General features: G+C 44.7%; 3 protein-coding genes and 1 long non-coding RNA gene across 7 annotated transcripts; 2 read left to right on the top strand and 2 right to left on the bottom strand.

The window, feature by feature from the left end:
• Window positions 1–3: 3 nt before the first annotated feature.
• Window positions 4–2,675, top strand: Tsp86D (Tetraspanin 86D). Its single transcript, XM_002053647.4, has 3 exons — window positions 4–705; window positions 765–935; window positions 999–2,675. Exons 1-3 carry the CDS (start codon window positions 324–326, stop codon window positions 1,319–1,321), a joined length of 876 nt encoding a protein of 291 aa, XP_002053683.3. The 5' UTR covers window positions 4–323; the 3' UTR covers window positions 1,322–2,675.
• Window positions 2,514–4,091, bottom strand: Fdh (alcohol dehydrogenase class-3 Fdh). Its single transcript, XM_002053646.4, has 4 exons — window positions 3,938–4,091; window positions 3,785–3,874; window positions 3,257–3,718; window positions 2,514–3,196 (listed from the first exon to the last, which is right to left on the bottom strand). Exons 1-4 carry the CDS (start codon window positions 3,956–3,958, stop codon window positions 2,630–2,632), a joined length of 1,140 nt encoding a protein of 379 aa, XP_002053682.1. The 5' UTR covers window positions 3,959–4,091; the 3' UTR covers window positions 2,514–2,629.
• Window positions 4,092–4,696: 605 nt separating this feature from the next.
• Window positions 4,697–6,398, top strand: LOC6630129 (uncharacterized). The gene is made up of 3 exons (XM_002053645.3): window positions 4,697–5,095; window positions 5,165–5,720; window positions 5,782–6,398. Exons 1-3 carry the CDS (start codon window positions 4,961–4,963, stop codon window positions 6,354–6,356), a joined length of 1,266 nt encoding a protein of 421 aa, XP_002053681.1. The 5' UTR covers window positions 4,697–4,960; the 3' UTR covers window positions 6,357–6,398.
• Window positions 6,399–7,762: 1,364 nt separating this feature from the next.
• Window positions 7,763–9,721, bottom strand: LOC138910969 (uncharacterized). 4 transcript variants are annotated; one of them, XR_011416216.1, is made up of 7 exons: window positions 9,498–9,720; window positions 9,274–9,439; window positions 9,157–9,200; window positions 8,921–9,080; window positions 8,808–8,857; window positions 8,674–8,745; window positions 7,765–8,601 (listed from the first exon to the last, which is right to left on the bottom strand). It is a non-coding gene; the product is annotated as an uncharacterized lncRNA (long non-coding RNA). The 4 variants fall into 4 exon arrangements; XR_011416217.1 differs by lacking the exon at window positions 8,808–8,857 and having other exon boundaries at window positions 7,763–8,601; window positions 9,498–9,721; XR_011416214.1 differs by having other exon boundaries at window positions 7,766–8,601; window positions 8,808–9,080.
• Between the last annotated feature and the right edge of the window lie 4,700 nt (window positions 9,722–14,421).

Genomic DNA, 14,421 nt, shown 5'->3' on the forward strand with positions numbered 1-14,421 from the left:
CGATTTAGTTAGTCTGGCAACGTCATAAGCATTTGTTTAGCTGGCTGGATGGTAGCTAAAGAGTTGCAAATTAAAATTTGTTTATTATTGGTGAAAAATAAAATGAAGTGTGTGCTTAATTAAGAGCAGAAGGTTTTCCCTGATGATAATAAGATACAATGTGAAAAGAGGAATTTCATGAGCTACTAGCACAGATCACACGTAAAGAGGGCGTCAACAAAGGGCAAGAGTTGAAAGAAGAAGAAACTAGAAAACATTCAACGCTTTGCAAATTGTTTATTACTCATTAGTAATAGTTGTGATAACTAAACCAAAACGCTGCCATGAGTAACCACAGATATCATCACGGCGGCGGCAGCTATATGCATCCACGAATGTCGTATCCACATCATTTTACATATGTTTCCAGCTGTGTAAAATACCTCATCTTTCTTCTAAACTTTTTGTTTTGGCTATTTGGTGGGCTGCTTTTATCAATCGGCGTATACGCGTTTATGGATAAGCTGCAGGACGGCATTGGTTGGGTTCGGTTGGAAACCGTTTATGATGTGATCTTCAATATATCTTTAGTGATGATCATAGCGGGCATAGTCATCTTTGTGGTCAGCTTTGCTGGTTGCCTGGGCGCACTACGTGAAAATACGTGCTTGTTGAAGTTCTACTCTATGTGCTTGCTGGTCTTCTTTCTCATGGAAATGGCCATTGGTGGGCGTGAATTTCGAGCAGCAGCAGTTAACATTTGACTAATTTTTATTTGCTTTCAGCTATAATCTGCTTTGTGTTCCCGCAAAACATGAACTCTTTCCTGGAGTTCCAGTTTACCGATAAGATTATTCACTCGTACCGCGATGATTCCGATTTGCAGAACTTTATAGACTTTGCACAACAGGAGTTCAAGTGTTGTGGTCTGAGCAATGCTGGCTATCAGGATTGGAGTGAGTGGACGTCTAGAATACAAGTATTAAACAGACCATGACCCATATATCTCTACTCTACAGGCAAAAATGAATACTTCAACTGCTCATCCCCTTCAGTGGAAAAGTGCGGCGTGCCCTACAGCTGTTGCATCAATGCCACGGACATCAGCTCGGGTCTAGTCAATATTATGTGCGGTTATGGTGTACAGGAACATTCTGTGGCTGCAGCCAGTAAACGCATATGGACCAGCGGTTGCATTGAAATCGTCCGTGTCTGGGCGGAACGTAATCTGTATGTGATCGCAGGCGTCGCACTGGGCATTGCGTTCCTGCAGCTGTTTGTAATTTACTTGGCCAAGACTTTGGAGGGCCAAATCGAAATGCAGAAGTCGCGCTGGTCGTGAGTGCCATAGCACCCGGTTTTTTACGGGTATCCTTTTGATGATTTCTACTACTACGACACCCAAATGTAAGCAAACGACGGCGAAGCAGTCGGCAAGGCCGTTCTCTGTCGCTATTTCAACCGCCAACCATGTCTTCGTAAAGTTAATCTGGTCCGTGCAATGCTCAAATATATTTCACAATTCTAACTAAAAGTATTTACAATAAGCTATTAGAAGTCAGCAGCTGTTGCTTATGACTGCATTTCGAATTCTCTTGCCTTTTGCGAAATTCTTTGTTTCCAAATGTTGTGCAAATGCCTCAACAATATACTATGAATACTAGCCCTTATATCTCATATATGTATACCCATAGTTATAGAAATTATTGTATTTTACCATGAGCATTGTTCATTTAGTGCATGTTTCTATTGTAAGTATTTTAAAGGCTTTTTGACCATAGACAAAATTGTAATTGTAATTACAAATAAATCAATTCGATGTATTAAAATTTTAAAATTAAAAATGCAATATCATGATGTTCTTGTTGGCATAAAATAAAAGACATTATGTACATAGCTATTAAGAGAAGTGTATGCATTTATAAGTATTTGTTATTTTAAATCACAATTGAACACAACTTCACATTGCATGCGCATTTATTGTAATACCCCACAAAATTAGAAGTAATAGCAATATACCTTATTGTAGTACATCACACGAATACATTCAAAATATCGAACAAATATATATGTATAGATATGACAGATTTTTAAGATTTCCAATTAACTGTTTCTTAAGGTTTGTAATCTAAACATAGCTTCGACAAAGAGCCTGTCTATTGAATATTTTGGCGCAAATCTTAACGGACTTTATAAAACTTTTGCCCATCCTTAAAGATTTTAAACATTAAGTATTTAAAATATTTAAGTAATTCCGAAGAGAGCCAATAACTGACATACATTTGTAAAATAATATATACTATATTATTCCAAATACATCTATCCAAATTTATATGTGTGAATTATTCCTTTTGAACAGATCGATATTGCTACAATGCTAAAAAGTAATATTGTCCCAAGCCTCAACGCTCATTCCAGAAATAATAAGATTACTTGATTTGCGCAAAGGTCAACAGATAAGCTGTCGTCTTCTCAAACGAATACTACTTGCAGCATAGATTACAACCGCGCACGGAGCCAGAAGTTTATCAGTATTGTGTTTTTTTGTGCACTAGGGTATTTATATTTATTATTTCATACAGTTGCTTGGCATGTACATGCATTAAAAAAAAAAGTATATAACAATATTTATGTTCACATGTTGGACGTGTTAGTACTTAATTATGCTACGAATGCTCTCGCCATTATGCATTAGATCGAACGCTTCGTTGATTTTAGCTAATGGCATCTCGTGCGTAATGAACTCGTCGACAAGGAGATCCTTTTTTAAGTAGGCCTCCACAAGTTTAGGTACATCCGAAACCGAACGCCAGCCCCCAAAAGCAGATCCCTTCCACACACGGCCTACGACCAATTGGAATGGTCGCGTGGAAATCTCCTGTCCAGCACCAGCCACACCTATGACCACTGATGTGCCCCAGCCCTTGTGAGTGGCCTCGAGAGCAGCGCGCATTGTGTTTATATTGCCAATGCATTCAAAGGTGTAATCAAAGCCACCATCGGTCAGATCAATTAAATAGTTCTGAATTGCGCCCTTGTCAGCGACTTCCTTGGGGTTCACAAAGTCTGTGAAGCCGAAACGCTTGGCCAATTCGAATTTAGAGGGATTGATGTCAATACCATAGATCTTGCTGGCTCCAGCCTTCTTGCAGCCCAGTCCAACGGCCAATCCAACCGCACCCAGACCCCAAACAGCGCAGGTACTGCCAGGTTCCACCTGTGTGCAGCGATAAAGAGCTCATTGCTTGAGGTGAATAATTAATTAAATGCACCTTACCTTGGCTGTATTCAGAGCAGCGCCGTAGCCAGTGGAAATTCCACAGCCCAAGAGGCACACCTTGTCAAGGGGCGCAGTCTCATTGACTTTGGTCAGGGAAATATCAGCGACAACGGTATATTCCGAAAATGTAGAAGTGCCCATGAAATGGAATAGTTGTTTGCCCTTGCACGTGAAGCGCGATGTGCCATCGGGCATAACTCCAGCGCCCTGTGTGAGGCGAATTTTCTGGCAGAGATTGGTTTTACCGCTCAAACAGAATTTGCAATCATTGCATTGGGGAATGTACAGCGCGATGACATGATCACCGGCTTTGAAATTGGTCACGCCCTCACCGACGCTCTCCACAATGCCGGCGCCCTCGTGGCCCAGCACGGAAGGAAACAAACCTTCAGGATCGGCGCCGCTCAACGTAAATGCATCTGTGTGGCACACACCTGTTGCCGTAATCTTTATGCGTACCTACGAAATATTTACACATACGTGCTGAAAAACTATACAAAATTGCATTGTCATTGTTCGACATACTTCATGGGCCTTTGGGGGCGCCACTTCGATATCTTCAATTACAAGTGGCTTCTTGGCCTCCCAGGCGACCGCAGCTTTGCAGTTGATTACCTAAGAAAAAATGCACACTTGAGACTATTGTTTTAGTTAATTAATTATTGTACATATACAGACTTTGCCTTCAGTAGCGGACATCTTGTTGCTATCTTAACTATGGAAAATACCCGCAGCGACTGGATCTAGCAAACTCAGAATAGCGAATGATAGAGATGTGCGGAGCCGGCTGCTATTTCCTGTTGCTCAGATGTCTGGTCCTCTCTTTCTTTCTTTTCGCCCATTGTGAACTTATTATTTGTGGACCATGTGATTACCATAAAAGCAGAAATTAAAATGGTTACAGCCATTTCTTAACAAAATATAGCGCTTCTGCAATTGATTTAGCCGTCTTCTTACAAATTTCTTTCGATTAATCGATATTTCTTGATATTTTGGCGCCATTTTAATGAGCCCAAAATGAAAGGCATAAAACTAAATAAACCACTAGCCCTAATTATATAACCCATGTTTGGTTTCTAAAATGTTCACTTTAAACATTATTGAAATTTAAAATGTCACGTTTTTCATTGGCATTCCACAATTTTTTTTTGTTATATTTTTATAAACATGTGGCAACTTTTCATGGGGAAATAAGAACTTTGAATGAGGTGAATTTCAAAAATACCAAATGCAAAAATACTGCCATATAAAACGGTTTTATTTAAATTTAATTATTTGAATGTTTACTTTTGTGTTGTACTCTATTTTGATATAAGATTATCTTTGCCATCTGTATATTAAATGATTTTAATTTTAAATAATGTTGCACTGTCAATTGTTAAAAAGTTATTCAAATGCATTGTTTTTAAGGAACAGCTGTTTGATTGCATTTTTAAACAAGTTGCTGCGCATGCGTCAATTTGCGGTAAACATTATCCGCCCAACCTAAAAGGCGGCAACGTCAAGGAACGCAAAATCAGCACAAGGACAACGAAATTCTACGAAAAATCAATAATTACATAGCTACCGAGACGGACAGCCGGAAGTGCATGTTGTATGCTAGTTAAAATAGCTGCAGCACAGAAAAAGCAACTGCCTCTACTGTGGTTGTCTTCGAAAACATGAAGATTTTTGAGTAATCAAATATAATACAGATACAAAATGGTCGGCAAGGGCGCGATGAGCGCGGAAGTGTCAACAAAGGAACGCCCTGTTTTCATACCGCCACGTAAACGACAACAAAACAAAGCCGAGGCCAAAAAGCAAAACTATGTGGATCACATTGTCAATGTGCAGGTAAACTAGCATTTAATACAACGACCGATTAGGGTTGTGGATTTGAAAATTTGATTAACATATTTGTAGCAAAGCCGAGCCAAGCTCTCCCCCTCAAATCCGGGCCTCGAAGAGGAGCTGCTCAAATCGAAATTAATAATCAAAAATAAACAGCCACTGCCACAGCTGCCAGGGGAACCTGGCTGCGCCCAGGACACCATCGCCAGCACCAACTCGGCCAGTTCCACACAGCATAGCAATAAATCGACACGTTCGGCCAACAATCTGAATGAGTTGCAGAACTTCGAGTCCATTTCGCAGGGCACCAAGTCAACATCACAGCGCCACGAGAGCAGCACGGTTACGCCCAGCAGCTGCTGCTACTCGGAGAGCAGCCTGGATGCCAAGCTGAGCAAGTCGCAGGACTGCCTCAGTCTTAGCAATCGCTCGTCGTCGAAGAAGCGCGTTAACATACGCACCTCAGACTTGCCACATGCGCGCAGCGGAGGTCGTGCCTCGCCAGACATAGCCAACTATGAGGATCTGGAGTCGGGCGAAACAAGTGTGCTAAATACTTATGATCAGAGCCTGGAGCGTTATCAGGCCCGCAAGACGGTCGATGGCAGCAACTATTTGACCATGACAGGTGCGTCTCAACTATGGCTATGCCATCTGGCACTCCATTTATTGTCTTCCACATTACGCAGGCACTATTAAAAGAGGTCGCAAGAAGGGTCAGTCCATCGATCTGCAGATAAACATCAGTCGCGAGGAACTGGAACAGCTCAATGCCCACGCCATGGCCAGCGAGTCGCACAAGGGCCACAATCTCTGCTGCACCTGCAGCTGCGGTGTTGGACTTCACATTTTTCTCATCTCGCTGATCTGCTTGCCATTTGTGACGATCGTCTCGGCCATCTACTCTTTCTACATTGGCACTTTGACCTGGTATAACATGTTTAACTATTATTGTGAGGAGAAGTCGTATGTTCACAAGATATTCGTTACGCCCATACTCTTTCTGGCCTATCCGCTTGCAATTGTGCTCTGCACCTTTGGCCTGGGCTTGTACTCGGGCTTCCGGCAGCTGAGTCTGCAGTATAGCAGCTGGGTGAATGACATAACCGATATAGAAAAGGGCTTCTACGGCTGGCTGTGCGGCTTTCTACACATGCCCGACTGCAGCCCCTACGAGGTGGTTATTTTAACCGACATATGTGTTGCGCCACAGGATCCGCAGCGCTTGCACATAAACAAACCCAGGCAGGAGTTGTCCATGTAAGAAAAACAAGCCAGAAAACCAAAAAAAAAAAAAAAAAAACAATTAAATAAAAACGAGACAACAAAATTTAATTAGCAAAAGCAACGCGAACCGTCGCAGCCAATTAAAGTAGTGCTCGGGTGCAGTCATAAATTAATTTGAATTCCATCTAGTATGGGTTTAGCCCCCCTTTAACTTATCTGGTATTATTTATGATTTTCATATGTGTACAACAATATAATCCCAAGCACTACAGGCGCATCATATCGAAATATTTTTGTGACGGTTTCGATTTTCGACCATATGTGTGATAAACCCAATTAGAATCATAAAACAAAACAAATATCTGCCATGCGTACAGTCAGACTAAAGTTTCCTTTTGGCCAAATTTGTTCCTTTCATAGCCTTCATATTTATTCTAGATATTAGGTTACTTCTCATCTATATACTCGAATAGCCGTTGAATGTTTCGAACTAGCTGATTACTGCAATTTCTTGTTTATTTTTATATGTTTTTTTTGTTTGTTTTCTTCTAATTCTTAGCACAAGGCCAAATTTTTAAAGAACAGCTAAGAACACATTATAAAAATATACTCCAGCGATGACGATTGCATTTAATGATTATGCATTTATATTAGAAAACAATAGTTTAACAGCGTAGTGGCTATAAAGGCAAACTTTTTCTTAATTATAAGCAAACAAATTTTTTAGCTATAAGTATCAAAAACAGCCAATACTATATATCTATATATATACAAAATATGCGATATAAGCAAATGTTTTTAAATAGAAATTCTACAATTTAAGAGGTATATTTAACAACCGGAAAGCCAGCGCTAAAGATGATATACTCTGCCACACACATATTTATTAAATATCTCCAATGAGTCGTGAACGATCTTGGATCTTGAATTAAAGTTAAGTTTTTTATATAAAAGAAAAAAACTAGAAATATTTTAAGTGCAATGATTTGTGTATTTATTGAGTCTGGTTAAGATATATGTATGTATATATAAACCAAACAATTTTTTCCTAAGAACAACAATTTAGTTCTCGACTGATCGTTCCTATGACACCGATATATGCTATAGGAAATCGATCGAGCCGATTTTGCAAATATCGCAAACGCAAAAAAAAAAAACAGATTTCTATCAAACCCGAAAGATTGGTATGCAATAAAACGGTGTCTTAATCGTGAATATATATACGTACATACTGAATATAAAGGGTTGCTCACATGCTAAATGACAACATTATAATACCCTAAGCGGGAGATTGGAAAAGCGCATGCATGCTGTTGCATTTGACGTTATCGGCAGCACCGAGGGTTACTCAGTTGGTTGCGTGCGATATTATCGGCCACGCCGATATCTTTTTGGCATATGGTCGGAGTATGCGGGGTGAAGCTGGGCCCACGGCGGAGCCCAAAATTTTGAAGGGTGGCAACGCCAGACATGCGATCCACGGCGCCAAAAGCGACGATTGCTATTGGCCGCCCGTTTCGCTCTTAAAGGGAATACGAGGAGAGTGGATCGCATGCCCTTGGATATGCCCTTGGCCTTCATTTGGGCCGTTGACCCAAAAAAATGCAGCTGTGCAGATGAGCAGCAACGGTGCCCGCCTCGCAAATGTATGCGTGTGCCGAAATTCGGCACCGATGGTGTGGCTGCCAAAAATGTCGAGGAGTTCGATTTGTTCAGCGGTTAACGGCGGGCGTGCCAGCTCGAAGTGAGCAAAAAAGTTGGACATTGCATTTCTGCTTGACAGAGTAAAATTTTTTCCCTTCTGAAAAATTAAGCCGGCACATAATACCAATGGCTTAACAGACGAATAAAAGTTTTGTTTTTGTGTTCTTTGCCATGTAATAAATTTATATAAATCAAACCGCTCGAATCACAAAGAAAATATAATAAAAAAATTAAAAGAGACTTAAAAATTTAAGTGCGACGAGAGACGAACCAAATAAGCCAAAAATTAACGGCTCCGGCACCAAGGAGACCAGCTCGCGCACCAGAGAGGCCCACGAAATATTCAAGGCCAGGATTCAGTGCAGCGGCGCAAACCAGCCATATCCGCGACGCCGCCAGCAAGCGTCGGCGCAAACGTGAAGGCGACGAGACGAGCCACCAACGACCGGGCTCCAACAACGAAGAAGCGGCCACAGGCGAGACCCCGCCCACATCCACCGAGTGAGTCCGTTCCATTGTTTTGCCCACCCTCGTTCGAGCCCCTGGCAGAGTCAGATGAAGACTCCTAATTGCACTCCCTGAAAAGGAGTAGATTTTTTTTTATCGTTAAATTTGGTTAATTTGTATTTATAAAATATATTCATACATACATAGGCACTTACGCCGAGCTTCACTTTAGAGTGCGAACGGTGAGGAAAACTCCAACGGTGATGCATCTGCGCCTGTAAAATATAAAAAAAAAATCTAAAATTAACTCTTGCGCGAACTATGCCCACATACTTACCTAATTTGAATTTACGCATTTATATCGCCCCTTACCACCCCCAGAGAGCTCTTTAGGTAGGGTAAGGTAGAATTAAGCGATTTAATACATACAATACACAATACGTGACATACCCAGTTTTAAGTAATTGTGCGGGCCATTGTTCCTAAATCGGGGCAACGATTGCCTCTAAAGTGCCTCATTGCGCGTTTCTTTTGCGGCGACTAGCAATATCCCTGTAGTGTTTCGTCGCCTGTTCCATTCAGTGTTGTAAAAAAATAAAAAAGATTAATTCTATAAGATAAGAGAAAAATTTAGGAATTAATGTGCTGTGTCAATTAGTATAAATATATGCAGCAGTAATACGCACCTGTGAAGTTAATGAATTATCCGCTTGCATGAGATCCTAAACAGCTGCAAGATAAATGCCATAAGCAATGATTATGGTTGTTATACATTTTAAGAAAACGCAACCAATTATACGCACCTATTGAAAGAAATCATGTCCGGCTAAAATAATATTGCTGGGGAGAGTGGGCATTATGGCCGACACGGGCTAATATAGGCCATTTGGTGGCCAAAATGAGGGAGACGAGTGGAGGTGATCGTCTCATGGTAGGGCGGGTACGCTGGGTCCGGAACCGGGGCCCGATCTGGAAGAGTAAGGTGGATAAATAGTGTTTTTTTGTTAATTTATATTGAGTGTCTTACCTTTGTTGTTTACATTTTCATAGTTGTTACAGCTGTGTATTTTGTTCATGAGTTAGTAGTTCCGAATATTTGTTATCGATTATGCGGTTCATTTTGAGTAGTGTTGTGTGAGTCTGTTTTGCTACAGACGTGTAGCTTTGTTGTTATCGATTGTGCGGACTGCGGGCCAGGGATGGGACCACACCCAGAGAATCCGATGAGCCAGCCGGCGCGGCCCACTGAGAAACAAGCAGTTCCGTAACAATATGGCGCCCAATTTGAAGAAGCACTCGGCTTCTTTGAAGTCGGTGTGTAATCAAAGAAAAATAAATACGATAAAAATGAAGGTACAGAGGAAAGGACTCCCTTGGCTTCAGGACCCACACCGCTGAAGTCTTATGTGGCACGAGTAGGTAGCTCATAATCGCGCAGCGTGTAGTGGAATCCGAGAAGCACGACGGAAGTAGAGGTTATCTGAATATCCATCCATAAGCATGAGGGGTTTTTTTTGTAGTGGTTGATGGCCGTTCGCATGTTGGCGAAACATTTGCGACTATCCATCGTTCGCCTGGTGGTAGCCGCAACGACAAAGGCATCTCATGGTTAAAAAAATGTGATATTAGGGTAGTTTAGTCAGATGTTATTTATTCAATTAGTTGTTTTTGTCTCATTTTGTGTCAATGTTGGATGTATGCTGGCCGTAGTTATACGAGCTTCGGAGACCGGTGACCCAGGACGATATAGAGCCGATCCTGCGCCGCATCTGTCACACAGCATATCCCAAGAATGGCCAGAAGAGCGACGGAGACGGATCTTGCCATGGTGTCCATTGACATGGGGTGTTTTCTTGTCGCGGTTGATGACGGTAAGTCACGTTTGCTAGTTGGTGAACGTTCGCGACCGTCAATCGTAGCCTGGTGGTAGCCGCCATGACAAAATAACCTGTGACGAAATGTGATATTAGGGTAGGTCTGACTAGAGTTTGTTTAATGTTTTCTATTTGTTTTGTCCCACTCTGTGTTAACGTTTGGTGTGTGCTGGCCGTAGTTAAATGAGCTTCGGAGGCAGGTGACCCAGGACGATATAGAGCCGATCCTGCGCCGCACCTGTCACACAGCATACTCTAAGGGTGCACAGAAGTGCGACAGAAACCAAATAGCCTTCAAGGTAGCGTTCCTTGCATGCCGTCCGTCAGTCAAACTGACGAACTGAGCATGGGACGAATGCTTAAGTGTTGTCCACTGTCCAGATTATGCGTAGATTATTTAGCCTGTGTTAGGATTTGTCTTCTCTCCCCCAAGTATTTGAAATTAATTAGAAAGAAAAAAAATTTAATTTTGTGAGTGTTCTTGTGGTCGATGTGTATTAATTTATTATTCTTTACTAGTAAGATTTGTTAGTGGGTGTTTATTTATTTATTAATTTATTAGAAATATTAGTAAAGTTTTTATAAGGGTTGTAAGCCTTGTAGAAGAGAGGGGTACTGTTCTCAGAAGGGATAAGTATGGCTGAGGAACAGGTGTCTGATTGGGCTTCTGACGCTGATGGGGCGTCGGCTCTGCCACCGCCGCGCCCAGCTGGAGGGCTGGTGCGAACGCCAATGAATTTCCGGGGATTTCCAGAGAGACAGATCCCGAAAGAGGGTCACCTGGTAGACTTGGAGAAAGAATTGGCGCAACAGGATAGACCTCCACGGAACCTGGAGTTCCCAAAAGCCCCGAAAGACTCAGTGCTCAAATCGGCGGCAAACGCGGCGATCGCTCAGGCCCACCAAACATATCTGCATGCTCTGCCATCTGGCATCAGCGAGTCCATCCGCGAGGAGATGCGAGCTGGCTTCATGGAAATGATGAAGGGCATCATTGATGTGCTTAGGCCGCCAGGGAGCCAAACCGCCGAGACTAACACTGCGCCGAAGCCGCCAAGACATGTCGAGCCGGGACCGCGAACAGGCGCCATCCCGAAAGAACGGGAAGTGTTCCAGCGCGAGGCATTTCCACCACCGGTGCCACCGAAGCCACGTAGGCAAGGCGCACGAGGGGCGGAGTATTCGTCCAGCAGCCCAGTTTACGTGGCAGATGCTCAGTCGAGGAACTGGCGTAACCCGAATAACCGCCATTTCCGAGTAGAGGACCGGAGAGCGGATGATTTTCAACCGGAGGAGGCGTACGCCAACGTGCGAGAAACTGCGTACATGAAGCTCGAGCGGTGGAACGTCAAGTTTGACGGCGAGGACGCGATGAATTCGGTCGAGGACTTCGTGTTCCGCCTAGAGTTCCTGCAGAGGCAGTATCAGTGCCCGTGGAAGGAGGTCCTGCGCGGTTTCCACCTGCTCCTGACCGGCCGCGCCCGCGAGTGGTACTGGATGCACGTGCGGCATTCTAGGGTCGACAGCTGGATGCAACTGCGGCATGCCCTCTTGGACAGGTTCCGGGGCTACCAGACGGAACACGAGGTAATGCAGGAGCTTCTACAACGAGAGCAACAGGCCAGCGAAGGGGTGGATGATTATATCCACCACATGCGTCAACTCGCCGCGCGATTCCAGAAGCCGCTGAGAGACCGAGAGCTGGTGAGGATTATAAAGCGTGGTTTAAAAGAAAGTCTGGCGAAATATATTTATGCCATGGACGTACTCACCGTGGATGAGCTGCGCCAAGAGTGCCTAGAAGTGGAGAGGCACATGGGTCGCAGAAGCCGGACTGGGTACCTTCAGCCGTCGCGTTGTCCACAAGGAACGAGGCCCGTAGTCCACGAGGTTGAAGTTCCACCGCATCTTACAGAAACGCCACCGGGAGAACTGGAGGAGGCATTCGTGCGAAGCAGGAACTCATCCCGAATTGTATGCTGGAACTGCAGACAGTTCGACCACGTCTTTAGAGACTGCCTGTCCAAGGAGCGGAAAATATTCTGCTATAGGTGTGGAAAGCCGGACACTTTCTGCTCGCAGTGTGAAAACTGTCCGGGAAACCCCAGAGGGAGCGCGGTGATGGCGGGACAGACGCGTTCCGGGACGGCGACCGCGGGAAAGCAGGAGAGGGGCACCTACCAGAGCCAATAATCATTGGAAAGGAGACGGAGATTTGGAATAAGGATCAGGATAAGGCTAATTATAATAATAGTATAAGCAAAGGAGGAACACTTAGGGGCTTACCATACGAAGAACGTGTTCGGGCATACATGTCGGCCCGAAATAGAATTTTTGGTGAGCGACAGCTGGAGGGGATGACGCTAGCCACCCGGAGAATGGTGAAGGCACGTGCGCGCTTCCGCAGACGCAGGATTACCAGGCGCCAGGTCGTCGAAGCGGTGAGACGGGAGGAGAGTATAGACCCACGAGTATTCGCCGAAGTGGAGGTCGCTGGAGCCAAAATGAAAGGGTTGCTGGACACGGGGGCCTCAGTCAGTCTGTTGGGACAAGGATGCCGGGAGTTAGTGGAGAAACTGGGATGGGAAGCGCGGCCATACGAATCGATGGTGAGGACAGCGGCGGGTGCCAATCGCCCAATTTTAGGTCGCGTTGTTCTGCCTGTGAAATACGGGAATAGAACGGAAGATATCGTATTTTACATGTGCCCGGACCTGCGACAGGAACTATACCTGGGAATCGACTTCTGGCGAGCCTTTGAGATCGCACCAGAGCTGCTCGGTCCGGCCAGAAAGTCCGAAACACCACCAGAGGCATCTGAGGTAACGGTAGCGAACCCAGAGGTGGCTTATTACCGGGACGACGACGACTGCGTAACGGATCCGGAAATGTGGGACCTGGACAACGATCAGAGGAGTCAGTTGGAAAGCGTGAAGCGCAGATTTCTCCAATTTGAGAAGGATGGCCTAGGGAAAACTCACCTGCTGCAGCACCGAATTCAGCTGATCGAGGGAGCAGAACCCGTGAAAGACAGACATTATCCGCTGTCCCCGGCCAAACAGGAGATCGTGTGGGCCGAGGTGGATAAGATGCTAAAGTTGGGCATCATCGAGGAGAGTGACAGCCCCTGGAGCAACCGGACGACGGTGGTGATGAGGCCTGGGAAGAACAGGTTTTGCTTAGACGCCAGGAAATTAAACAGTGTAACGGTAAAAGACGCGTACCCGCTTCCATGCATCGAGGGCATCCTATCGCGAATCGACGAGACTCATTTTATCTCTAGCGTCGACCTTAAGTTCGCGTTCTGGCAAATAGAGATGGAGGAGAAGAGCAGGGCGTATACGGCGTTTACTGTACCAGGGAGGCCGCTGTACCAGTTCCGCCACATGCCATTCGGGCTCTGCAACGCCGCTCAACAGCTTTGCAGGCTCATGGACAAGGTAATCCCGGCGAATCTGAGGTCCAACGTATTCGTATACCTGGACGACTTGCTGATAATATCGGCAGATTTTCCAACGCACTTAAAATACTTGGAATTGGTGGCCGAGTGTCTGAGGAACGCGAACCTCACCATAGGCATGGCGAAGTCGAAATTCTGCTTCCGCAACCTAAACTACCTGGGTTTCATCATAGGCGGCGGGACGCTGCGCATGGATCCGGGAAGGGTAGAAGCGATCCGGAACATCCCGAATCCGAGGACGGTCAAGGAACTACGAAGCTTCTTAGGTACGGCGGGGTGGTACCGCCGATTCATAAAGAATTTCGCTGAGATATCGGTACCGTTGACTGATGCCCTTAAGAAGAGAACGGGTAGATTTGTGTTGAGCGACGAGGCCATAGAAGCCATAGAGAGCTTAAAGTTAGCCCTCACCACAGCCCCGGTGTTAGTTCACGCAGATTTTCGAAGACCATTCTTCATCCAATGCGACGCATCTCACTACGGAGTAGGAGCCGTGTTGTTCCAGCTAGACGACGAACAACAGGAAAGGCCGATCGCATTCTTCTCGGCCAAACTCAACAAGCACCAGATCAACTATTCGGTGACCGAGAAGGAATGCCTAGCCGCCAAACTGGCCA

The sequence above is a fragment of the Drosophila virilis genome, chromosome 2, assembly GCF_030788295.1.
Source record: "Drosophila virilis strain 15010-1051.87 chromosome 2, Dvir_AGI_RSII-ME, whole genome shotgun sequence".
Taxonomy (NCBI): Eukaryota; Metazoa; Arthropoda; class Insecta; order Diptera; family Drosophilidae; genus Drosophila; species Drosophila virilis.

Coding starts and splice junctions, on each gene's coding strand:
- Tsp86D (XM_002053647.4), top strand. CDS start 324: ATGAGTAACCACAGATATCATCACGGCGGCGGCAGCTATATGCATCCA. Junction 706..764: donor TCTCATGGAAATGGCCATTG/GTGGGCGTGAAT, acceptor ATTTGCTTTCAG/CTATAATCTGCTTTGTGTTC. Junction 936..998: donor TGCTGGCTATCAGGATTGGA/GTGAGTGGACGT, acceptor TCTACTCTACAG/GCAAAAATGAATACTTCAAC.
- Fdh (XM_002053646.4), bottom strand. CDS start 3,958: ATGTCCGCTACTGAAGGCAAA. Junction 3,875..3,937: donor TGTCCGCTACTGAAGGCAAA/GTCTGTATATGT, acceptor ATTTTTTCTTAG/GTAATCAACTGCAAAGCTGC. Junction 3,197..3,256: donor CTGCTCTGAATACAGCCAAG/GTAAGGTGCATT, acceptor CGCTGCACACAG/GTGGAACCTGGCAGTACCTG.
- LOC6630129 (XM_002053645.3), top strand. CDS start 4,961: ATGGTCGGCAAGGGCGCGATGAGCGCGGAAGTGTCAACAAAGGAACGC. Junction 5,096..5,164: donor ATCACATTGTCAATGTGCAG/GTAAACTAGCAT, acceptor ACATATTTGTAG/CAAAGCCGAGCCAAGCTCTC. Junction 5,721..5,781: donor CAACTATTTGACCATGACAG/GTGCGTCTCAAC, acceptor CACATTACGCAG/GCACTATTAAAAGAGGTCGC.